Consider the following 27,193-nt stretch of genomic DNA (forward strand, 5'->3'; position numbering starts at 1 on the left):
TGCAAACTGTGGTGTGGGGTTGTGTAGAAAGAAAAATCTCTCTATGTAAATATGTTACTGTAACTATTAAGGACATGGAATATGCCTAAAATATGGACAGTTAACCCAAAAGGGCCTATTGTTTTTATACAATACACACATTGGGGGGGATAAGTTCTTTCTTATAGTAATAAGTGGGTACCTTCAGAAAAGAAATTTGACCAGTAAATAATAAAAGCTATAAATTGCTAACATTTAGCGGTCAATCCAATTAGGTACGAGTTGCCATTGCTGCAACGTTTCAACACTGGCAACAGCACCCAATCTCGCACCCTTTGTGGCCAGACAGGGCTGTGGGCACTTTTGAGTGAGTTTGGGCTATTTGAAAGTGCGGCTGTTATAAGACAAACTTGCACCTAATTAAGTTGACCCCTTAGTTGTTAAATGCGATAAAATAGTAAAATATAATGGTGTAATTGTGGGCCTAATTCAGTTGTGGTTGTTAAAGTGATTCTTGCTGCAATCTTTTGCCATTCGCAATTGCATCGCAGTCCACCCTGAGTGAGTCTGAGCAGTTGTAGGCTGAACAAGTCTCCTAGACACAGGGGCTCTCCAGCAGATACACAGGTCGCAATGGGTAATTTATACACGTGCACGGAAAGGTGATTGAACAGAACTGACACACCTGTGTACAGTTAGCCACCCCCTTTACCACCCCAAATGCTGACTTCCTGTCAGTCACTTTGCGATAGGATCCTCTATGTGAGCTTGATAGCACCTTGGGGGTAATTCAGAGTTGATCGCAGCAGAAAATTTGTTAGCAGTTGGGCAAAACCATGTGCACTTCAGGGGGGGCAGATATAACATTTGCAGAGAGAGTTAGATTTGGGTCACTATTACTGTGGACATTATGTGTATATGGGGCAGCACTACTGTGCATTATGTATATATGGGGCACCACTACTATGGGCATTATGTGTATCAGTGGCACTAATACTGGGTGCAAGATTTGTATGGGGCATTACTACTGTGGGCATTATATGTGTAATGGGCACCAATGTGTAGCATAATGTGACTAGGGGGCGCTACTGTGTGACGTAATATGAATAAGGGACACTATGTGGTGTACTATAAATCAGGGGCACTACGTTCGGTGTAAAGTGACTAAGCTTGTGCTTTTGTGTTTTGTAATTTAAATTGGGAGTACTATTGTGTGGCTACGCTCTCCCTTTGTGAGACCACACCCCTTCTTCACGAAGCTCGCTGTCACTTTACAAAGTATGGGAGGGCTCAAATTTATAGTTTGCAAGGGGGCGCCAATCACCCTAGCACTGCCCCTGCCCGTCAAACACCATCTGTATGTCCTATACTGAGCTGCCCCCTTCTGCATGTTTTGTATTGTCCGCTCTCCCACACCATACAGTAGAGTCTGTTTTGTACTGTGCTCTCAATACCCCCACCACACACACAATTACACAAGTATGGTAACTTACCTCCTGCATGTTGTCCTCCAGTCCTTACTGCCTCTGCGACCCCTTACGTCGTCTTCAACTGACACTTTGCAGATCTCTTTGCCAGTCACCCGACACTCTGCAAATCTCTTTGCCAGAACTTTGCCAAATGATGAAAAAAACACAAAAGGCTATCCTTAAGCATAGTACTAGTTTAAGTACAATAGAAATAGAAGTACAATAAAATGTCCATGAGTCAACCACTTTTCCAATTTTCCTTAAACCAAACATACTTTCAAATTTATCAATTTGCCATTTATCTATTTTATTTACCTTTTCATCCCAAAGCAAGATCCTGCCTCATAGAGACTTATTTGCATCCCCTGTATGTGTGCTTGTCCTCCATACTGCCCTCTTTATTTCTGTAACGCTACATTTTTATTCCTAAATATGTAATTCCTTCCTGAGCTACTCCTAATTATGTGTCCTTGTACCTATATTCCCTGTTCTGTCTATCTTGTCTTGCCTTTCAGCGGACTATGCTGCACTCTTTCTTCCTTACCCCCCTCCATCATACCCTGATAGGTAGGACTCACCTCCTCCTACCTGTCTTCCTGCATGGTGACTGGAAACTTTAGCAGCTGTAGATAGAATGTTACAGGATGAAGCATTGTGATGTTATGGGCTAGTGATGTCACAGGCTAGGTGTGTGATGTCACAGAAACCAGCAGCAAAGCTACCAAGTTACAGCTATCTTACATATACATTTTATACATCAATTGTAACTGGATTTACATGAATTTCTAGTTTAAAAAATATGAGACTAGTGTAGAAAATTAAGTATAAGGCAATGCTGTACAGAGTGCCTCAATATATAGGTAAAGCAGTGGTGCAAGTAGAAAAAATGTCTTATGGGTACTGTGTGCGCACGCCGAAGGCGCGCGCACAAAAAAATGGGTGTGGCCAAATGCCACATGGGGCGTGGTCAATGAAAATGGGGGCGTGATACACATATGGGGGAGGGGCAGATACACGTATGACCCCAATAGTGTCAGATACACGTTGCCCCACAGTGCCAGATATACATTGCCCCACAGTGCCAGATACACATAACCCCACAGTGCCAGATACACATTGCCCCACAGTGCCAGATACACAAATGTCCCCAGAGTGCCAGATACACAAATGTCCCCAGAGTGTCAGATACACATTGCCTCACAGTGCCAGATGCACATTGCCCCACAGTGCCAGATGCACATTGCCCCACAGTGCCAGATACACATTGCCCCACAGTGCCAGATACACATTGCCCCACAGTGCCAGATACACATTGCCCCACAGTGCCAGATACACATTGCCCCACAGTGCCAGATACACATTGCCCCACTGTGCCAGATACACATTGCCCCACAGTGCCAGATACAGAAATGCCCCCAGAGTGCCATACATTGCCTCACAGTGTCAGATACACATTGCCCCACAGTGCCAGATATACATTGCCCCCCGTGCCAGATACAGAAATGCCCCTACAGTGCCAGATATGCCCCCAGTGCCAGATATCCCCCAGTGCCAGGTATACATGCCCCCCTGTGCCAGATATCCCCCAGTGCCAGGTATATATGCCCCCCTGTGCCAGATATGCCCCCAGTGCCAGATATCCCCCCGTGCCAGGTATACATGCCCCCCCAGTGCCAGATATCCCCCAGTGCCAGGTATAACATGCCCCCCCCAGTGCCAGATATCCCCCAGTGCCAGGTATACATGCCCCCCTGTGCCAGATATCCCTTAGTGCCAGGTATATATGCCCCCCTGTGCCAGATATGCCCCCAGTGCCAGGTATACATGCCCCCCCTGTGCCAGATATCCCCCAGTGCCAGGTATATATGCCCCCCTGTGCCAGATATGCCCCCAGTGCCAGGTATACATGCCCCCCTGTGCCAGATATCCCCCAGTGCCAGGTATATATACCCCCCCTGTGCCAGATATGCCCCCGGTGCCAGATATCCCCCAGTGCCAGGTATAACATGCCCCCCCCCCCAGTGCCAGATATCCCCCAGTGCCAGGTATAACATGCCCCCCTGTGCCAGATATCCCCCAGTGCCAGGTGTAACATGCCCCCCTGTGCCAGATATCCCCCAGTGCCAGGTATAACATGCCCCCCTGTGCCAGATATCCCCCAGTGCCAGGTATATATGCCCCCCTGTGCCAGATATGCCCCCAGTGCCAGGTATACATGCCCCCCAGTGCCAGGTATAACATGCCCCCCCCCCAGTGCCAGGTAAACATGCCCCCCTCCCCTACTCACCGCTGCCGTCGCCGTCCTGTCTGTCATGTGAGGGAAGGAGAGCGCAGCCTGCGCCTCTCGTTCCCCTCAGTCTCCGGTGGGTGTCTCAGTTTAATTCAGCGCCGATCCGTGAGCCAGTCAGAGCTCGCGGTTGCGAGCTCTGATTGGCTCACGGATCGGCGCTGAAGTAAACTGAGACACCCACCGGAGACTGAGGGGAACGAGAGGCGCAGGCTGCGCTCTCCTTCCCTCACATCAGCGGCGGGGACGGCGGGTGCGGCGTGTGCGGCGGTGCGGCGGGGACGGCGGGTGCGGCGTGGAGCAGGGGAGGGAAGGAAGAGGAGCGGCGGCCCGTCGGTGTGGGTACGGCGTACCCACGGCTAAATTCTTATGGGTACGTCGTACCCACCCGTACCCGCCCACTTGCACCACTGAGGTAAAGGGAAAATATACTGTAAGTGAAAGGGATTTCTAGACTAAATGACCACTTATATTTTATAGGGAAATAAAGCTCTTAATCGAACAGGCTGAATTAATAATTTTCCATATTGTGTGAGTGTGTGTGTGTGTGTGTGTGTGTGTGTGTGTATATATATATATATATATATATATATTAGAGATGTGCACCGGACATTTTTCGGGTTTTGGTTTTGGATTCGGTTCCGCGGCCGTGTTTTGGATTCGGACGCGTTTTGGCAAAACCTCCCTGAAATATTTTTTTTGGATTCGGGTGTTTTTTTTCAAAAACAGCTTAAATCATAGAATTTGGGGGTCATTTTGATCCCATAGTATTATTAACCTCAATAACCATAATTTCCACTCATTTCCAGTCTATTCTGAACACCTCACACCTCACAATATTATTTTTAGTCCTAAAATTTGCACCAAGGTCGCTGGATGACTAAGCTGAGCGACCCAAGTGGCCGGCACAAACACCTGGCCCATCTAGGAGTGGCACTGCAGTGTCAGACAGGATGGCACTTAAAAAAAAAAAATTGTCCCCAAACATCACATGATGCAAAGATAAATGAAAGAAAAAAGAGGTGCAAGATGGAATTGTCCTTGGGCCCTCCCACCCACCCTTATGTTGTATAAACAGGACATGCACACTTTAACGAACCCATCATTTCAGCGACAGGGTCTGCCACACGACTGTGACTGAAATAACTGGTTGGTTTGGGCCCCCACCAAAAAAGAAGCAATCAATCTCTCCTTGCACAAACTGGCTCTACAGAGGCAAGATGTCCACCTGCTCCTCATCGTCCGATTCCTCACCCCTTTCACTGTGTACACCCCCCTCCTCACAGATTATTAATTCGTCCCCACTGGAATCCACCATCTCAGGTCCCTGTGTACTATCTGGAGGCAATTGCTGGTGAATGTCTCCACGGAGGAATTGATTATAATTCATTTTGATGAACATCATCTTCTCCACATTTTCTGGAAGTAACCTCGTATGCCGATTGCTGACAAGGTGAGCTGCTGCACTAAACACTCTTTCGGAGTACACACTGGAGGGGGGGGCAACTTAGGTAAAATAAAGCCAGTTTGTGCAAGGGCCTCCAAATTGCCTCTTTTTCCTGCCAGTATACGTACGGACTGTCTGACGTGCCTACTTGGATGCGGTCACTAGTATAATCCTCCACCATTCTTTCAATGGTGACAGAATCATATGCAGTGACAGTAGACGACATGTCAGTAATCGTTGGCAGGTCCTTCAGTCCGGACCAGATGTCAGCACTCGCTCCAGACTGCCCTGCATCACCGCCAGCGTGTGGGTTCAGAATTCTTAGCCTTTTCCTCGCAGCCCCAGTTGCGGGAGAATGTGAAGGAGGAGCTGTTGACGGGTCACGTTCCACTTGACTTGACAAGTGTCTTACCAGCAGGTATTTGCACCTCTGCAGACTTGTGTCTGACAGAAAGAGAGATACAACGTAGGCTTTAAACCTAGGATCGAGCACGGTGGCCAAAATGTAGTGCTCTGATTTCAACAGATTGACCACCCGTGAATCCTGGTTAAGCGAATGAAGGGCTCCATCCACAAGTCCCACATGCCTAGCGGAATCGCTCCGTTTTAGCTCCTCCTTCATCTCTCCAGCTTCTTCTGCAAAAGCCTGATGAGGGGAATGACCTGCCTCAGGCTGGCAGTGTCTGAACTGACTTCACGTGTGGCACAACGTTGAAATCCTTCTCCACTGCGCTTGAGTCAGGTGCATTCCCCCTCCTTTGCCTATATCGTAGGCAGATGTATAGACTTAAATGGCCTTTTGTTGCTCCTCCATCCTCTGAAGCATATAGAGGGTTGAATTCCACCTCGTTACCACCTCTTGCTTCAGATGATGGCGGGGCAGGTTCAGGAGTGTTTGCTGGTGCTCCAGTCTTCGGCATGCGGTGGCTGAATGCCGAAAGTGGCCCGCAATTCTTTGGGCCACCGACAGCATATCTTGCACGACCCTGTCATTTAAAAAAAAAATCTGCACCACCAAATTCAATGTATGTGCAAAACATGGGACGTGCTGGAATTTGGCCACATGTAATGCACGCACAATATTGGTGGCGTTGTCCGATGTCACAAATCCCCAGGAGAATCCAATTGGGGTAAGCCATTCTGCGATGATGTTCCTCAATTTCCGTTAGAGGTTGTCAGCTGTGTGCCTCTTATGGAAAGCGGTGATACAAAGCGTAGCCTGCCTAGGAACGAGTTGGCGTTTGCGAGATGCTGCTACTGGTGCCGCCGCTGCTGTTCTTGCTGTGGGAGGCAATACATCTACCCAGTGGGCTGTCACAATCATATAGTCCTGAGTCTGCCCTGCTCCACATGTCCGTGGTTAAGTGGACATTGGGTACAACTGCATTTTTTAGGACACTGGTGACTCTTTTTCTGACGTCTGTGTACATTCTCGGTATCGCCTGCCTAGAGAAATGGAACCTAGATGGTATTTGGTACCGGGTACACAGTACCTCAATCAATTCTCTAATTCCCTGTGAATTAACGGTGGATACCGGACACACGTTTAACACCACCGCAGCTGCCAAGACCTGAGTTATCCGCTTTGCAGCAGGATGACTGCTGTGATATTTCATCTTCCTTGCAAAGGACTGTTGGACAGTCAATTGCTTACTGGAAGTAGTACAAGTGGTCTTCCGACTTCCCCTCTGGGATGACGATCGACTCCCAGCAGCAACAACAGCAGCGCCAGCAGCAGTAGGCGTTACACTCAAGGTTGCATCGGAGGAATCCCAGGCAGGAGAGGACTCGTCAGACTTGCCAGTGACATGGCCTGCAGGACTATTGGCTTTCCTGTCTAAGGAGGAAATTGACACTGAGGGAGTTGGTGGTGTGGTTTGCAGGAGCTTGGTTACAAGAGGAAGGGATTTAGTTGTCAGTGGACTGCTTCCGCTTTCACCCAAAGTTTTTGAACTTGTCAAGGACTTCTGATGAATGCGCTTCAGGTGACGTATAAGGGAGGATGTTCCTAGGTGGTTAACGTCCTTACCCCTACTTATTACAGCTTGACAAAGGCAACACACGGCTTGACACCTGTTGTCCGCATTTCTGTTAAAATAATTCCACACCAAAGAGGTGACTTTTTTTTTTGTAATTTGACCAGGCATGTCAATGGCCATATTCGTCCCACGGACAACAGGTGTCTCCCCGGGTACCTGACTTAAACAAACCACCTCACCATCAGAATCCTCCTTGTCAATTTCCTCCTCAGTGCCAGCAACACCCATATCCTCATCCTGGTATTCAACAGTGACATCTTCAATTTGACTATCAGGAACTGGACTGTGGGTGTTCCTTCCAGCACTTGCAGGGGGCGTGCAAATGGTGGAAGGCGCCACCTCTTCCTTTCCAGTGCTGGGAAGGTCAGGCATCGTAACCGACACAATTGGACTCTCCTTGGCGATTTGCGATTTAGAAGAACGTACAGTTCTTTGCTGTGCTTTTGCCAGCTTAAGTCTTTTCATTTTTCTAGCGGGAGGATGAGTGCTTACATCCTCATGTGAAGCTGAACCACTAGCCATGAACATAGGCCAGGGCCTCAGCAGTTCCTTGCCACTCCGTGTCGTAAATGGCATATTGGCAAGTTTACGCTTCTCATCAGACGCTTTTAATTTTGATTTTTGGGTCATTTTACTGAACTTTTGTTTTTTGTATTTTACATGCTCTCTACTATGACATTGGGCATCGGCCTTTGCAGACGACGTTGATGGCATTTCATCGTCTCGGCCATGACTAGTGGCAGCAGCTTCAGCACGAGGTGGAAGTGGATCTTGATCTTTCCCTATTTTACCCTCCACATTTTTTTTCTCCATTTTTTAATGTGTGGAATTATATGCCAGTAATATATCAATAGCAATGGCCTACTGTACCGTACTGCTATATATATATACTGGTGGTCAGCAAAATTCTGCACTGTCCTTCTACTATATACTGCGCACAACTACAATGCAGCACAGATATGGATAGTATACTTGACGACACAGAGATAGAGCAATGGACTACTGTACCGTACTGCTATATATATACTGGTGGTCAGCAAAATTCTGTACTGTCCTCCTACTATATACTGCGCACAACTACAATGCAGCACAGATATGGATAGTATACTTGATGACACAGAGGTAGAGCAATGGACTACTGTACCGTACTGCTATATATATATATACCGGTGGTCAGCAAAATTCTGCACTGTCCTCCTACTATATACTGCGCACAACTACAATGCAGCACAGATATGGATAGTATACTAGACAACACAGAGGTAGAGCAATGGACTACTGTACCGTACTGCTATATATATACTGGTGGTCAGCCAAATTCTGCACTGTCCTACTATATACTGCGCGCAACTACAATGCAGCACAGATATGGAGCGTTTTCAGGCAGAGAACGTAGATATTTGCAGCACACTGAGCGCAGATATTTGCAGCACACTGAGCACAGATATTTAAGGCACACTGAACACAGAAACTGAGAGAACGCAGCCACGTCCTCTCGCTATCATCTCCAATGCCCGAGTGAAAATGGCGTCGACGCGCGGCTCTTTATATGCAATACGAATCTCGCGAGAATACGACAGCGGGATGATGACGTTCGGGCGCGTTCGTGTTAACCGAGCAAGGCGGGAAGATCAGAGGCTGCCTCGGAACCGTGTAAAATAGGTGAAGTTTGGGGGGAGGGTTCGGATATATATAACTGTCCTGATTTTGGTGGGGCAGCTCCATTTTTTGGGACTCTCCCGGTGTACCACACACGGGCCGCAGTGTCCCGCGTGGGGGGGGGGGGCAGTTGTGAGGCTCCTGTCAATTGCTCTTCTGCTGTAGAGCTGTGTGCTCGGCCCACAGCGCATAGGAACTGGTCCCTACTTTAGGTTTGGAGGAAGGGGGAGGCGCACCAATTGTCTTTCTGGCACAGGGCACCAAAATGTCTAGTTACGGCTCTGGCTGTGCATATTATAATGCACATGCTGAAGTAACTGTTTAGTATCAATTGACAACTATGGTTCTTACCAATCCCAGATATAATGTAACTATTTTAAGAGCTATAGCCCTGGATACTTTTTCCAGTTAGAAATTTGTCCAATTCGTTTTTAAATGTATTTACAGAGTCCGCCATTATTACCTGTTCCGGCAGGGAGTTCCAAATCTTTATTGCCCTTACCGTGAAGGTACCTACGTTGTGTACGGAATTTTCTCTCCTCTAGCCTCAGCAAGTGCCCACGTGTCCTATTCAGAGTTCTTTTAATAAACAAATCCCACGCTAACTCCTTATAGTGATACTTTACATATTTGAAGATATTAATAATGTCTCCTCTTAGTCGTCTCTTTTCTAGTGTATACATATTTAACCTAGTAAGCCTTTCCTCGTACTCCAGAGTCTCTAACCCTTTAATCAGTTTAGTAGCTCGCCTTTGAACTCTTTCTAGCTCCCCTATATCTTTTTTATAATATGGTGCCCAAAATTGGACACAATATTCCAGGTGGGGACGCACCAAAGATTTGTACAGTGGCAGGATTACATCCTCGTCCCTCGTCTCAATGCCCCGTTTTATGTACGCAAGCACTTTAGTTGCCTTCTTTGCTGCATTTTGACATTGTGCACTGTTGTTAAGCCTATTATCTATGAGCACCCCCAGATAACTTCCTTGTTTTGTCTATAATGCAATATTTTATTTGTCCTTGTTTTCATCCATTAGTTCAATACATTTGCATTGTATTTTTGTATGTATGAATTGATCTTCATTTTTTTACATACTAATAGGAAAACGTTTATTACTCTACACCCCTCGTAACACCAGAATTTAATTTAAAATTGACGCAATTAACTGATATATTATTGATAATTGTCCCAGTCTTTACATATTAGAATTCTTTATATTGTATGAATATTAGCTGAAGGTAATATATTCTTATCATTCAAAAACATCAGTCACTAAGCACAGAGCCAGCTTGGTAAGGAGCTGCCAGTGAGCGCATTAAATGTAGATGTTCCTGTCTAGATAAGACACAGGAAACACCAGGGGTGTTGGTGACTTGGGAGGATTATGGACTAAACTATTCCTTTTACTCTCTCTAACTTGGCACCTACTGTTTCCTCTGTTCTTCATTAATTGGGTTATAATCAAAACTGTAATGACAAGATTACTTTTCTGATTTGTATTCATAGAACATGTTACATTCATACATTGTATTAGAAAGTAATATTTGTGACTTTTAAATCAAATGTTCTGTATCTGTCAATATTTAAAATAGCAATATATTATTGTACTATACTACAGATACTCTTTCTTATATTTTACAAAGTGTTAAGAATTACAGGACATTACATTACTTTTATCCATTAATTCCTTACTTGTTTCTCACTGCTACCCGCTATGCCCTAGCTCCTGCCTAGCCTTTAGAAATCTCAGCGTACCAGTAGTAGCAGAGTCATTAAAATGGGAGAGCTTCACAAAACAGTCGCTCCAACTAAATCCGTATAGGGATCTTTTTTTAATTTTCAAGCTATAGTCTGTCTGCCTGGTGCGACTGGACCAACAAAATCTTTGATAAAATTATTCTGCATTTCTGTTAGGCCCCACTTGGACCCATCTGTGGACTTGAGATACTCTGTGAGTTCGCTGGTAGATAGTCAGCCGGACTATCGCTCCACTAAAGTCATTAGAAGGCCACGAAGAGGGAGAATGGGAGTAAGACGAGAGGAACCTAAGGTCAGGATTTTGTGGTTTCATTTATTTGTGCAGTTTCCCAATTTATTGTATTGTGATGATTCTAAACATGTCATGAAATGAGTAGAGATTACCTGAATGCTATTTCTTAGGTATATTATATATCCACTCAGGATTCTGAGCCCAGATTCTTTCCACCCACGATTACAGTATGTTTCCATTATCTGCTAAAGCAGACAGCAATCTGCAAAACATGTTATTTTAATTATCTGCTCAAAATTTTTTTATATCAATAAAACAATAATTATTTGGTTATCAACCCTGTACTGGAGCATTCTCTATTTCACGTTGGACACAAACTCCTACTAACCAAGGACGCCTCACACTAATGCCCTTTGACACAAATATTTTAACATTGCTATAGTTAATAATTTCAGCCATTTTAAAACTGTGGCCAAATCTGTGTATATAGCTTAAAATACACCTGTATAAGATGCCCTGTGAATATGGAGCAGATGTGCTAAGTTTATTAGGAATGAATGTACCACATGTTTTAAAATGTGACAGTTATTAATGACTATACTGGTCCACCAGCCAGGTGGTCTGGAAAACGTGGACTGTTGGTAGCTCTAAAAGACTAGGGGGTCTATTTACTAAACCTTGGATGGAGATGAAGTGGACAGAGATAAATTAACAGCCAATCAGCTCCTAACTACCATGTCACAGACTGTGTTTGAAAAGTTACAGTTAGGAGCTGGTTGGTTGTAACTTTATCTCCATCCAAGGCTTAGTAAATAGACCCCTAGGTTGGTTACCCCTAACTTAAGCTGGCCATACACCTAAAGATCTAAAGATTGATTGTCAAATGTTGCTGGTTGGAATAAAAACCTGGTAATGTGTCTGAGCAAAGGACAATTGACCATTTACTCCGAAATGCCGGTAAACTGTCAAAAACGGTCACTCAGACAACTTGGTTAAATCAAATCTCTGGTTGACCATTTTTGTCTGCTTTTCAGTGTTTGGGAGCAAATGGTCAATTGTCATTTGCTCCCATACATTACCAGATTTTCATTCCAACCAGCCAGATTGGACAATTAATCTTTAGGTGCATGGCCAGCTTAAAGCATTTGAGAAAGATATAGTGGATAAAGTACCTACCAAACAGCTCATAACTATAATTTTTCAAACATAGCCTGCAACATGGCAGTTAGGAAACAGCTGATTGGTTGATACTTTATCTCTCCCCACTTATCGTTCTCTAAGGCTTATTGTTCTCTAAGGCTTAGCTCATCTCCCCCAAGGTATTCAGTTCATGTTGGTAACAAATAAAGGTCTAGCCAAATTTAAGTCCCAACTCCTGGAACAGATCTCACATAGTAGAAGAAGGACTACAAAAGGGAAAAAAAATTGGCATCTGAGACAGCGTTGCCCACATGTTATACTTTTAATTCCTATTTTTGCAATTGATAAAGGTTAAGTCTCTAGGAGACCATGAATGGAATCGAACACAACAGATGGGAGTCCTTAGCAGCCATCCTTTTGAAAGTGATACCGAGATGTCTGACATTGACGATGATGATGATCATGACACAATCTTCAGTTCCATGGACCTTCTGTCACCTGGTGGGCATTCTGATGCTCAAACACTAGCCATGATGCTTCAAGAGCAGCTAGATGCCATTAACAAAGAAATCAGGTACTTTTCATTGACTTTTTGCTTTCATACTATATAAATTGGAAATAATGTATAATGTCTATGATATTATACTTTTGGGTTATTATTTAATGTAATAGTATTCCCATTGTGATATACAATTTGTCTAGTGGTGGTACCCTCAGGATATTTTACTACAATACTGGAAGGACCTAGTTATGGTAATTGCATCTCCGTAATAGGTTGCCAGTAGTAGATGGAAGGAATATCTGTGCTGTTCTAATTAATGTAATATTAAAATCTGCCAGTTATGACGTATAACAAGTGGGTTAGTCAATAGTCTGTCTTGGCAGAAGCTCAGAGGAAAGTTCATAGCTACTTTCTTCCCAAATTGTATACCACCCTAACAGAGCAATCAGAGCTTGTGGGGAACATGGCTGGATTTTTCATCTTGCCCCTGTACTGCCAGTGCTGCAGACAACACAAGTCACCCTGGAGCGCAGACTCGGACTGAGCACAATGCACAAACATCTTTATTCAGCAGAGCTCAGCCGGCATTTAGGGCAGACTAGCACATTATTTGTGCTGTAATGTCACCTCTGCTTGCACCAGCAGCACCTGAAACAAACATGTTGGTGACATTAGAAATTGGCTTTTTTACATTGAGAGAACTAAGCTACAGTGACTGTGTTTCTGAGTTATTTCTATTTATTGCGTTTCAGCTCCTTTGCCTGTGGCTGCTGTTCAAAGGCATCCTGCTTCTGTCCTATTCTTAGAGAAGCTAGGTACACATGCCACAAGGAGTTATGAGGTTAGGAGGGCTGATTGTCTTTCAGTGATGTTTATTTACAAGGATTCCCTAGACATGAATGTAAATGTTCACTTTTTTTTCTCTGTAGAGATTGCTATTGATAATTGATGCTATTGATATAGTTCAGTACATTCAAATTCTGGACTTACAGTATACATTCTGCTTGATTTGTATATTGAGTTTGTTTCTTAGCTCAGGGCTGGGATGAAAACCAAATAGAGAAGACCTGAACATTGAAAAAGAAACCACAAACAACAATTTAGTACTGTAACTTACTAAAAGCTCTTAAATACAGAATAGAGTTCTCTTATGATACTAGGAAGCAATCTGGTATCAAAGAGCTCTTGGATGCTGCTCTGACAGCACCATCAGTGGCATAACTTCATTCCAGTCGCCCGGTGGGAAGATAAATCTTGCCCCATGCCCCCCCAATGCCAACTCGTACAAGGAATATCCTATGAAAATGAGTTGTATTGTTCGAGTCGGTACTCCCCATCCAGTTACAGACCATTTTCTGCTACCCCTTATCGCTCACATTAACAACCAATGACGAATGAGCAGTAGATTCCATCTGCAATCTTTGTGCTCACAAGACAATATAGGTGTACTGTATACCCAATTAATGTCGGATGTTGGAAAGGATCCAACATGGATTATTCAATAGGACGGCCAAATCCAACAGTATTTGACCGTACTCGACATGTCAGTCTGACTTTTTACAAAGTCGAATTGACATTGTCGGAAACGGGACCAAAACCTTTCGGGTTGTGGCCCCATTTCTGACAGCAGCACGCGGATCGGCGCCTATTCCGCAGGGATGTGAGCCATCTTGTCCAAATAGGGCAGCGAGCTGTAGACGTGCTGGCGCAGCCTCAGTGTTACAGAAGGCTCTCAGGCAGTAATGGGACATGGCAAGAGCTCCGCCGGCCTGGATTTCCTAGCCCAGTGCTGGCCGCATGGTACCTGCTGTGCTGTGTTCAGATCAGGTGAGTATCTCCCCAGGGTAAGAGTGGATTGGTGAGGGGATACAGGGCTTTTGGATGGGGTGAGGGAGCTGGATATGTAGCATGGAGTCATTTTGGAGGGACAGGGGTGGGGTGTGTGTGGGAGGAAGGAGATATATATATGGGATCCGGTCTGAAGATCGACAGTGTCTAGGTCGACAATGTTTAGGTCGACCACTATAGGTCGACAGTCACTAGGTCGACATGGATGGAAGGTCGACAGGGTTTCTAGGTCGACATGTGCTAGGTCGACAGGTCTAAAGGTCGACATGAGTTTTTCAAAAAAAAATTCTTTTTTTGCATTTTTTCATACTTAACGATCCACGTGGACTACGATTGGAACGGTAAAGTGTGCCGAGCGAAGCGGTAGCGGAGCGAAGGCACCATGCACGAAGCATGGCGAGCGAAGCGAGCCATGCGAGGGGACGCGGTGTACTAATTTGGGATCCCGGTCACTCTACGAAGAAAACAACACACAAAAAAAAAATCCTCATGTCGACCTTTAGACCTGTCGACCTAGCACATGTCGACCTAGAAACCCTGTCGACCTAGAAACCCTGTCGACCTTCCATCCATGTCGACCTAGTGACTGTCGACCTATAGTGGTCGACCTAAACATTGTCGACCTAGACACTGTCGATTTGATGAACCACACCCATATATATATATCTATATATGTGTAAAGATAAATATATATATATATATACTTATTAACACTTAAATATATATATGTATGTGTGTGTGTATGAATATATATATATATATATACATATCTGACACTGTTAATCAAGAGAGATACCTATATACTAGTAGAGAGGCAATTTCATAGTTTGATAAATTGTGGCGTTGTGATGCTCATCCAGATATGGTCAGAGGGGCGACGATGTTTAATTACGCGTAACTTGATAGTTTCAGGAGGGCTACCGTAGTAATATAATATATTGTATTGTCTACTACCAATGTATTTTGTTTTATCATATGTTGTGTCTGCACATTTTTGGTTCCAAAATATATATTTTTTGTATTGGCATGTGAATGTTGTCGAACTTTCTCTGTCATACATTTTGGCTAATATTGTCCTATATATTACGGTATGTTCTAACTTTTCTGTTTAGTTTGTGGGGTTTTATTTTTCATTTTATTTTTGTAAAACCAATTTAAAAAAACACAAAAAATTAAAACAAAATAATAATAATAATAATAATAATAATTATAGACTATATAAATGAAATACAGGTGAGTATCACTTATCCAAAATGCTTGGGACCAGAAGTATTTTGGATAACGGATTTTTCTGTATTTTGGAATAATTGCATACCATAATGAGATATCATGGTGATGGGACCATGGGGCAGATGTATTAACCTGGAGAAGGCATAAGGAAGTGATAGACCAGTGATATGTGCAAGGTGATAAAGGCAGCAGCCAATCAGATCCTAACTGTTAATTTACATATTGGAGTTGATTGGCTGGGGCCTTTATCACCTTGCAAATATCACTGGTTTATCACTTCCTTATGCCTTCTCCAGGTTAATACATCTGCTCCTATGTTTCATATACACCTTATACACACAGCCTGAAGGTAATTTTATACAATATTTTTAATAACTGTGCATTAAACAAAGTTTGTGTACATACACAAAATTCATTTATTTCATATAGACCTTATATACACAGCCTGAAGATCATTTAATACAATATTTTTAATAACTTTGTGTATTAAACAAAGTTTGTCTACATTGAGCCATCAGAAAACAAAGGTTTCACTATTTCACTCTCACTCAAAAAATTCTGTATTTCGGAATATTCCGTATTTCGGAATATTTGGATATGGGATACTCAACCTATATTGCTAATCTTAGATACTCTAAGCATTGTGCTTACTTCAAAGTAATTTTTTGAGTGATTTTTTCTTTTAAATTGTAATATAATTTAAATTAATTTAACATCATTTTTTTTTTTTTTTAGAAAAGCTGTAAAAATGAACACAGATGCTGTTTAAAAATGCCTTTGTGTGTAGGTGATAGAATTCATCTGTGAGACAGTGGGCCATGGAATGCTAAGTGTAGATGTGTAAACAGAATGCGGTTAGGCCAGCATCTGAAAGCAGCAGACAGTTGTGACACATGCTCCACAGGGATGATAATAAGCTAAGTGGGCATGAAATCTTGGCATGTATCTTTCAGCACAGTTACATGAGGCGTATCATGATACTGCACTCAGATTGGAGCAATGTGCAGAAAAAAAGGAGCATCTAATGCAATTTACATCAAGTAAAGAACTTTCAATTATGTACAGTTCTTTCATACATAAGCAGCTTGAAAGAGGAATGGGAATAGATAAATGAGTTCTGCGGCACTGATATACCAAAGGCTGATTAGTCTACCCTTAGTTCTTAGTCTGACTGTCTATGGTACTGGTATCTTTGTGAAATATTCTGTTCTACTGTGTTTTAAACCAGACTCATTCAGGAGGAAAAGGAGTCTACGGAACTTAGAGCTGAGGAGATTGAGAACAGGGTAGCCAGCGTTAGCTTGGAGGGACTTAACTTGGCCAGAATTCACCCAGGTACCTCTATCACTGGTTCAGTGACGGCTTCATCCTTGGCGAGCTCGTCACCTCCAAGTGGACATTCCACCCCCAAGCTTACACCACGCAGTCCAGCAAGGGAGATGGATCGTATGGGAGTAATGACACTAGTAAGTTTTCTGTATAGCAATATTATTTGGATTATAGTAACGAAAGCTGGGCTAATGACAGCTGTTTTTCCCCACAAATATCCAGAGTAATAGAAAACTCACTGTGTGGTTAAAGTACTGTATTTTTATGTGTTCTCCTAGTTTAGTTATTAATGGCCTCCACCAAATCTACAGTATGTTAGTGTAAAGGGCCCCATACACTAGAACGATAATGCCCGATTTCAACCTTTCAGGTCGATAAATCGGATGGAAAGTGGTAAATCTGATGTGTTTTACATCCAATCCAATGCGCGCTCCCGTGAGCATCGGATCGGAGCCCCTAGGTCGTTAGTGCTGCACTCATGATATGTCGGTTCCCGCATGCATGGCTGGGATCACATAAGATACATCATATGCAGAAGGACCACATACGATGTATCCTAGGCGATCCTGACGCCCGGGAGGCTGCCGGGCGTTCAAGGGAAATCGTATGCGACATGAGGGTCCGACATGTTGCTGTAGTGTATGGTGCCCTTAAAGTGAACAAATCAGACATATATTTTACAGACACTGATATTCAGTGTCTTTAAAACATGTGCACAATAGAAGAGAGCCATTGTATTATTTTGACTCCGCTCCCCAAAGATCAGTATCTTCATGTTTTACACTCCTAGGGGGGAATCCAGTTACCTGCATTCAATTCACAGGTGTTAGTGTAGCTGTATGCCGCACTTACGGTACCACCTACTATCGGATTTTTGTTCTCAGCCCCATAGCGCTGCGAGTAAGAATGTGCGAGTCCAGCACCAGAAGGGCCTGTGAGGGATGCGAATGCCATTGACGCCATTTACATGCCTCTGCAACAGCAACTCGCACCCTTAGCGGAAATAGAATTTCTCCCCTAGAATTTTGCTGGCTTCAGCGAGAAAACAGGAGGACAAATAACCTAAATAAGTAATAAATTATTTAACGAACACACAGCAAGCAGGATCTTCAGTGGCGGATTTTCCACTAAGCACATAAGGCACTTGCCCGCTGGGGGTGGCACAGACGGCTGTCCTCCTCATCCCCTTATAATTTTTGGACACCTTTCTCACTGTTGCTGTTGCGGGGGTCGATGACAACTTTGGCTGAGCTCCTCTCTTTAATGAGTTATATGATCTCTCCCTGTCTGGAAGATCTCACAGCTGCTGAGAGTACGGAACAAACTACAGTACTTGCCACTTTACAAGAGTATTCAAACACTGTTGAATACACTTGTATAGTGGCAAACAGTTTGCAGACTGTCCCTTGCTCCCAGCATGAGTGAGTTGGTGACCTCGCACAGGAAGAATGCAGAGAGAGAGAGCAGCCAGTGTGGTAAGTATTATGGGTGTAATAGGCAGTGGTGGATTTGGGGAACCTGTCATCCTGTATGTTCCTTAGACCTGTGCTAACCCAGGTGTCCCAATTACTACTCCTATACAGTCCCTCCTACTACCACCATCACATCCACCACCTCCCCAGCTATCATGTATCACTACTACTACTCCTACCACTAACGTCATCACTCCCCCCACCTCCCCCAGCTGGCATGTGTATGCAGAGCTGCCTATCGCTGCTGCTGGGCATCTCTATGTTTAACTGCCTGTGACCACGGAGGCATGGGGGAGTTGTAAAGGAAAGGGTGGGGCAGACAAAAATATTTTGCCTAGGGGCTACCTGACCCCAATATCTGCCCCTGAGGATTTGTAACTCATTAGGTGTACTTTAACGCATCCAAAGTGACTGGAAAAAAATGTATATTATAGAGAACACTGAAATCATGATAGTGCTGTAGCATTCCTAAAATAAATAGAATAGTAAGAACTATAATGAAATGTTTTATATATTCTATTCTATAGTAATGACTTCTACTATGTTACTTTTATAACAGAACATGAGTGTTTCTAATATAGAACTGAATATATTGTATAGTATCTAGATTATTCTATTCTTAACACTAACACATTTTTTATATTTTTATTTTCTCCACATTTAGCCTAGTGATTTGCGGAAACATAGAAGAAAGGTAATGTTAATGTTTGTTTTATCCTTATTCTATGGTACATGGTAGTGTCTGCACAGAGTACATGGACTTCCATATTTTGCACTTCTGGTATAGTCTTTGGTTATTGTAATATAGCACAACAGAACACGTCATGGCACTTCTTACACAGATTCAGACTCAGTCACACATAGATATACAAGTGTCGCATATCAGATTCATCTGCACAGTCACCTGGTGCATCCTAGTTGCGTTGCATTGTGGTGAAGATGCGTTTTTTTGGGTAAAAAGATGCTAGGCGCTAGAAGAGTCGCACAGGACTTGGCATGCGGAGAGTGGCTGTTTGGCGCGACTTTGGCACTAATGTATGAGTACACATCTGTACTCGAAATTCCATACCTATAAAATAATTGTATTTCTCTATCGTCCTAGTGGATGCTGGGGTTCCTGAAAGGACCATGGGGAATAGCGGCTCCGCAGGAGACAGGGCACAAAAAGTAAAGCTTTAGGATCAGGTGGTGTGCACTGGCTCCTCCCCCTATGACCCTCCTCCAAGCCTCAGTTAGATTTTTGTGCCCGGCCGAGAAGGGTGCAATCTAGGTGGCTCTCCTAAAGAGCTGCTTAGAAAAGTTTAGCTTAGGTTTTTTATTTTACAGTGAGTCCTGCTGGCAACAGGATCACTGCAACGAGGGACTTAGGGGAGAAGAAGTGAACTCACCTGCGTGCAGGATGGATTGGCTTCTTGGCTACTGGACATTAGCTCCAGAGGGACGATCACAGGTACAGCCTGGATGGTCACCGGAGCCTCGCCGCCGGCCCCCTTGCAGATGCTGAAACGAGAAGAGGTCCAGAATCGGCGGCAGAAGACTCCTCTGTCTTCTTAAGGTAGCGCACAGCACTGCAGCTGTGCGCCATTTTCCTCTCAGCACACTTCACACGGCAGTCACTGAGGGTGCAGGGCGCTGGGAGGGGGGCGCCCTGGGAGGCAAATGAAAACCTTTTTTGGCTAAAAATACCTCACATATAGCCTCCGGGGGCTATATGGAGATATTTAACCCCTGCCAGAATCCGTTAAGAGCGGGAGACGAGGCCGCCGAAAAAGGGGCGGGGCCTATCTCCTCCGCACACAGCGCCATTTTCCCTCACAGAAAGGCTGGAGGGAAGGCTCCCAGGCTCTCCCCTGCACTGCACTACAGAAACAGGGTTAAAACAGAGAGGGGGGGCACTAATTTGGCGTTAGAAATATATAAAAAAGATGCTATAAGGGAAAACACTTATATAAGGTTGTCCCTATATAATTATAGCGTTTTTGGTGTGTGCTGGCAAACTCTCCCTCTGTCTCTCCAAAGGGCTAGTAGGTCCTGTCCTCTATCAGAGCATTCCCTGTGTGTGTGCTGTGTGTCGGTACGTGTGTGTCGACATGTATGAGGACGATGTTGGTGAGGAGGCGGAGCAATTGCCTGTAATGGTGATGTCACTCTCTAGGGAGTCGACACCGGAATGGATGGCTTATTTAGGGAATTACGTGATAATGTCAACACGCGCCAAGGTCGGTTGACGACATGAGACGGCCGACAAACGATTAGTACCGGTCCAGACGTCTCAAAAACACCGTCAGGGGTTTTAAAACGCCCGTTTACTTTAGTCGGTCGACACAGACACAGACAGGGACACTGAATCCAGTGTCGACGGTGAATAAACAAACGTATTCCTTATTAGGGCCACACGTTAAGGGCAATGAAGGAGGTGTTACATATTTCTGATACTACAAGTACCACAAAAGAGGGTATTATGTGGGATGTGAAAAAACTACCGTAGTTTTTCCTGAATCAGATAAATTAAATGAAGTGTGTGATGATGCGTGGGTTCCCCCCGATAGAAAATATGGGCGGTATACCCTTTCCCGCCAGAAGTTAGGGCGCGTTGGGAAACACCCCTTAGGGTGGATAAGGAGCTCACACGCTTATCAGAACAAGTGGCGGTACCGTCTATAGATAGGGCCGTCCTCAAGGAGCCAGCTGACAGGAGGCTGGAAAAATATCATAAAAAGTATATACACACATACTGGTGTTATACTGCGACCAGCGATCGCCTCAGCCTGGATGTGCAGAGCTGGGGTGGCTTGGTCGGATTCCCTGACTAAAAATATTGATACCCTTGACAGGGACAGTATTTTATTGACTATAGAGCATTTAAAGGATGTATTTCTATATATGCGAGATGCACAGAGGGATATTTGCACTCTGGCATCAAGAGTAAGTGCGATGTCCATATCTGCCAGAAGATGTTTATGGACACGACAGTGGTCAGGTGATGCAGATTCCAAACGGCACAAAGGTGTATTGCCGTATAAAGGAAGAGGAGTTATTTGGGGTCGGTCCATCGGACCTGGTGGCCACGGCAACTGCTGGAAAATCCACCGTTTTTACCCTAAGTCACATCTCTGCAGAAAAAGACACCGTCTTTTCAGCTTCAGTCCTTTCGTCCCTATAAGAGTCATATCTGCCCAGGGATAGAGGAAAGGGAAGAAGACTGCAGCAGGCAGCCCATTCCCAGGAACATAAGCGTTCCACCGCTTCTGACAAGCTCTCAGCATGACGCTGAGACCGTACAGGACCCCTGGATCCTACAAGTAGTATCCCAGGGGTACAGTTTGGAATGTCGAGACGTTTCCCCTGCGCAGGCTCCTGAAGGCTGCTTTACCAAGGTCTCCCTCCGACAAGGAGGCAGTATGGGAAAAAATTCACGAGCTGTATTCCCAGCAGGTGATAATTAAATTACCCCTCCTACAACAAGAAAAGGGGTATTATTCCACACTATATTGTGGTACTGAAGCCAGAAGGCTAGGTGAGACCTATTCTAAATCTAAAAAAATTTGAACACTTACAAAGGTTCAAATCAAGATGGAGTCACTCAGAGCAGTGATAACGAACCGGGAAGAAGGGGACTATCTGGTGTCCCGAGACATCAGGGATGCTTACCTCCATGTCCCAAATTTGCCCTTATCACTAAGGGTACCTCAGGTTCGTGGTACAGAACTGTCACTATCAGTTTCAGACGCTGCCGTTTGGATTGTCTACGGCACCCCGGGTCTTTACCAAGGTAATGGCCGAAATGATGGTTCTTCTTCGAAGAAAAGGCGTCTTAATTATCCCTTACTTGGACGATCTCCTGATAAGGGCAAAGTCCAGGGAACAGTTGGAGGTCGGAGTAGCACTATCTCGGATACTGTTACAACAGCAGGGGTGGATTCTAAAGATTCCAAAATCGCAGCTGATCCCGACAACAAGTCTCCTGTGCTTAGGGATGATTCTGGACACAGTCCAGAAAAAGGTGTTTCTCCCGGAAGAGAAAGCCAGGGAGTTATCCGAGCTAGTCAGGAACCTCCTAAAATCAGTGCATCATTGCACAAGGGCCATGGTAAAAAAATGGTGACTTCCTTCGAAGCAATTCCAGTCGGCAGATTTCATGCAAGAACTTTTCAGTGGGATCTGCTGGACAAATGGTCCGGATCGCATCTTCAGATGCATCAGCGGATAACCCTATATCCAAGGACAAGGGTGTCTCTCCTGTGGTGGTTACAGAGTGCTCATCTTCTAGAGGGCCGCAGATTCGGCATTCAGTTTTGGATGTTGGTGACCACGGAGGCCAGCCCGAGAGGCTGGGGAGCAGTCACACAAGGAAAAAATTTCCAGGGAGTGTGATCAAGTCTGGAGATTTTTCTCCACATAAATATAGCTAAGGGTAAATTTATAATGCTCTAAGCTTAGCACGACCTCTGCTTCAAGGTCAGCCGGTATTGATCCAGTGGGATAAAACATCACGGCAGTCGCCCACGTAAATAGACAGGGCGGCACAAGAAGCAGGAGGGCAGTGGCAAAAACTGCAAGGACTTTTCGCTGGGCGGAAAATCATGTGATAGCACTGTCAGCAGTGTTTCATTCCGGGAATGGAAACTGGGAAGCAGACTTCCTCAGTAGGCACGACCTCCACCCGGCAGAGTGGGAACTTCATGGGGAAGTTTTCCACATAATTGTAAACCGTTGGGAATTACCAAAGGTGGACATGATGGCGTCCCGTCTGAACAAAAAACGGGACAGGTATTGCGCCAGGTTAAGAGACCCTCAGGCAATAGCTGTGGACGTTCTGGTAACACCGTGGGTGTACCAGTCGGTGTATGTGTTCCATCCTCTGCTTTTCATACCTAAGGTACTGAGAATTATAAGACGTAGAGGAGTAAGAACTATACTCATGGCTCCGGATTGGCCAAGAAGGACTTGGTACCCGGAACTTCAAGAGATGCTCACAGAGGACTTATGGCCTCTGCCGCTAAGAAGGGACTTGTTTCAGCAAGTACCATGTCTGTTCCAAGACTTACCGCAGCTGCGTTTGACGGCATGGCGGTGGAACGCCGGATCCTAAGGGAAAAGGCATTCAGGAAGAGGTCATTCCTACCCTGGTCAAAGCCAGAAAGGAGGTGACCGCACAACATTATCACCACATGTGGCGAAAATATGTTGCGTGGTGTGAGGCCAGGAAGGCCCCACGAAGAAATTTCAACTCGGTCGATTCCTGCATTTCTTGCAAACAGGAGTGTCTATGGGCCTCAAATTGGGGTCCATTAAGGTTCAAATTTCGGCCCTGTCGATTTTTCTTCCAGAAAGAATTGGCTTCAGTTCCTGAAGTCCAGAAGTTTGTCAAGGGAGTATTGCATATACAACCCCCTTTTGTGCTTCCAGTGGCACTGTGGGATCTCAACGTAGTTCTGGGATTCCTCAAAACACATTGGTTTAAAACCAGTCAAATCTGTGGATTTGAAGCATCTCACATGAAAAGTGAACATGCTCTTGGACCTGGCCTGGACCAGGCGAGTGTCAAATTGGTGGTTTTTTTCTCAAAAAAGCCCATATCTGTTTGTCCATTCGGACAGGGCAGAGCTGCGGACTCGTCCCCAGTTCTCTCCCTAAGGTGGTGTCAGTGTTTCACCTGAACCAGCTTATTGTGGTGTCTTGCGCCTACTAGGGACTTGGAGGACTCCAAGTTGCTAGATGTGGTCAGGGCCCTGAAAATATAGGTTCCAGGACGGCTGGAGTCAGGAAAACTGACTTGCTGTTATCCTGTATGCACCCAACAAACTGGGTGCTCTTGCTTTTAAGCAGACTTTTGCTAGTTGGATGTGTAATACAATTCAGCTTGCACATTCTGTGGCAGGCCTGCCACAGCCAAAATATGTAAATGCCCATTCCACAAGGAAGGTGGGCTCATCTTGGGCGGCTGCCCGAGGGGTCTCGGCTTTACAACTTTGCCGAGCGGCTATTTAGTCAGGGGCAAACACGTTTGTAAAATCCTACAAATTTGATACCCTGGCTAAGGAGGACCTGGAGTTCTCTCATTCGGTGCTGCAGAGTCATCCGCACTCTCCCGCCCGTTTGGGAGCTTTGGTATAATCCCCATGGTCCTTTCAGGAACCCCAGCATCCACTAGGACGATAGAGAAAATAAGAATTTACTTACCGATAATTCTATTTCTCGGAGTCCGTAGTGGATGCTGGGCGCCCATCCCAAGTGCGGATTATCTGCATTACTTGTACATAGTTACAAAAATCGGGTTATTATTGTTGTGAGCCATCTTTTCAGAGGCTCCGCTGTTATCATACTGTTAACTGGGTTCAGATCACAGGTTGTACAGTGTGATTGGTGTGGCTGGTATGAGTCTTACCCGGGATTCATAAATCCTTCCTTGTTGTGTACGCTCGTCCGGGCACAGTACCTAACTGAGGCTTGGAGGAGGGTCATAGGGGGAGGAGCCAGTGCACACCACCTGATCCTAAAGCTTTACTTTTTGTGCCCTGTCTCCTGCGGAGCCGCTATTCCCCATGGTCCTTTCAGGAACCCCAGCATCCACTACGGACTCCGAGAAATAGAATTATCGGTAAGTAAATTCTTATTTTTATCACTAATAAAAAATAATCTTTGATTTCTTTTTTATGTTAGTAAACTTTTTATGTCCACATATCCAGGACTACAAATGGATAAACATTGTGAATTACAAAACACTGGCAGATCAGTGTGCCACTCTTCTGCTACACTAGTGCCTAGCCTAGGGGAGCTTTCCATAAATTCACACTAATAAATTACATGTTTTGATGGATTCAATATTTAAAGTATACTGTAGGTTTCTCGATTTCCCCTCTATACAGGGCCAGGTTAATGGCCTCATGGACATGGGGATGAAAAAGACTCAGTGGGAGATGTATGAATCTGTGAAAAGAGTGGAGAAATGAGCCAGTGGAGAAGTTGCCCATGGCAACCAATCAACTTTGAAGTAACATTTATCAAGTGCATTTTATAAAATCACAGGTAGCAGCTGAATGGTTACCATTGATAAGGTATCCACTAGCATACTTCTTTACTCTTTTCAAAGCTTCATACATCCCCCCCTCTCACCCCCCCCAAAGAATTTGTATGAAGGATAGGAGCTATTGCCAGTACTGTGTAGGCAGGGCCATAACTGGGGGGACTGCGAGTCTCTGCCCCACGGCACCTGCATTTGGCTTGCTGGTGCCTGGAATGGTAGAGTGTCCTGGGGTAGTGCTCTTCTTCCTGGTGCCAGTGGCCCTGCACCCTTGGCATGTGGGGTTGGACCGCCACAAGGCAGAAAATCACTCTGTTACGGTGCTCCGTGAGGGTTTGACTAGTGGCATGTATACACCGCTACACTATCAGTCCTAATGTCTCCCTAAATACATAAAAGTAGAAAAACTATTTTAATACTTATGCCGTCCTACCTTGTGACATACTGTCATGATGACTGGGAGACCTGGGGCTGTAGTCCCATCTGCCCCATTGATAATTTGGCCCTGCCACCATAAAACCTAGTCTTCATAATCAAACAATTGTTTTACCTGTTGTCAGCATAGAATTGTGTTATATTTTTAAAGCTCTACGTGTAACATTTTCTAACTTTTTATGTTTTTATTCCCACACAGAATATTTGTTCTTGTTGTTTTATTGAGGTTTTTTTTCCATTTTTTTAATGTTATTGATGTGACTTTGAATAGTTTATTAGCAATAAAGGTATTAAGGTGCATACACACGGTGCAATTTTACCTTCGATGTGAACTATATATTCCATATCGGAAGTAAATATAGTGTATATTGCACCATGTGTATGCACCTTGTGAAGTCGATGCGTGGTCCCACGGGATCGGCATCGCAAGAAAATATAGTGGTGCACGCAGGGCCAATACTGACTATATCGGAGGCTCATGCCTCCGGCGTCAATATAGTCAGTATCGGCCGCTGCACGGATCGCACCGCGTGTACGCGGCATTACTCTTTACATAAAGTATGTGGACACGTTTGTTGCTATTTCTGTTTTCTGTGTGCTAAAGCTGTTTGGTACATTAGGAATGTGGAAATCCATTTTAATAGCAAGAAAATAAAACAAGAACAAATTGCTCCTTTTTGTAGAAATATATATATTTTTTAATGTACTTTCACTAAACACATAAATGTTATAAAGATGTGATTGGTTGATTGCAGTTAATATACCAACTTTCCTTTTTAGATTGCAGTTGTAGAAGAAGATGGCCGTGAAGATAAAGCCACAATAAAATGTGAAACCTCCCCTCCTTCAACACCGCGTGCTCACAGAATGACTCACACTCTGCCATCTTCATATCACAACGACGCCAGGGGGTGAGCTCTGCAGATTTCCCAAGCTGCACAACAACTTGCTATAGTCTTTATATGCTTGTTATTTGTTATGAGTTTGCAGGGCTGGCGACAGGGGGGGTCAAAGGGGACACCTGTACAGAGCCCCAAGGGTCAAAGGGGCTATGCTACTTAGTGCCTAGCAAGGATGTGAGCCGTCTTGTCCAAATAGGGTAGCAAGCTGTAGGCGGTGTGGCCGCAGCCTCAGAGTGACAGGAGTCTCTCACACACAGTGACTGTGCAGTATGAGTGTGCGCCCGCTCTTCCAGCTCCAGCTTGGTTGCAGGCAGTTACGGGACATGGCAGATGCTCCACTGGCCAGGATTCCCATGTTCTGCGACAACCTCTTCTGATGGGGTGTGAGGGCCGCATGGTACCTACTGTCCAGTTTTCGGGTCTGAATACTGGGGAGTGCA

At 44.7% G+C, this 27,193-nt stretch overlaps 1 protein-coding gene across 12 annotated transcripts in view; it reads left to right on the top strand.

The window, feature by feature from the left end:
• The window catches only part of PPFIA2 (PTPRF interacting protein alpha 2), a 656,694-nt gene that overhangs the window by 507,787 nt on the left and 121,714 nt on the right, over positions 1-27,193 (top strand). For all 12 annotated transcript variants that reach the window (XM_063927696.1, XM_063927698.1, XM_063927701.1 and 9 more), the window contains 5 exons: positions 10,796-10,931; positions 12,362-12,585; positions 16,820-17,057; positions 19,057-19,086; positions 26,632-26,762. In XM_063927696.1, the coding sequence (XP_063783766.1) occupies positions 10,796-10,931; positions 12,362-12,585; positions 16,820-17,057; positions 19,057-19,086; positions 26,632-26,762 (759 nt within the window). The remainder of the gene's footprint in view (positions 1-10,795; positions 10,932-12,361; positions 12,586-16,819; positions 17,058-19,056; positions 19,087-26,631; positions 26,763-27,193) is intronic.

This window comes from Pseudophryne corroboree, chromosome 6 (assembly GCF_028390025.1).
Source record: "Pseudophryne corroboree isolate aPseCor3 chromosome 6, aPseCor3.hap2, whole genome shotgun sequence".
Classification (NCBI taxonomy): domain Eukaryota; kingdom Metazoa; phylum Chordata; class Amphibia; order Anura; family Myobatrachidae; genus Pseudophryne; species Pseudophryne corroboree.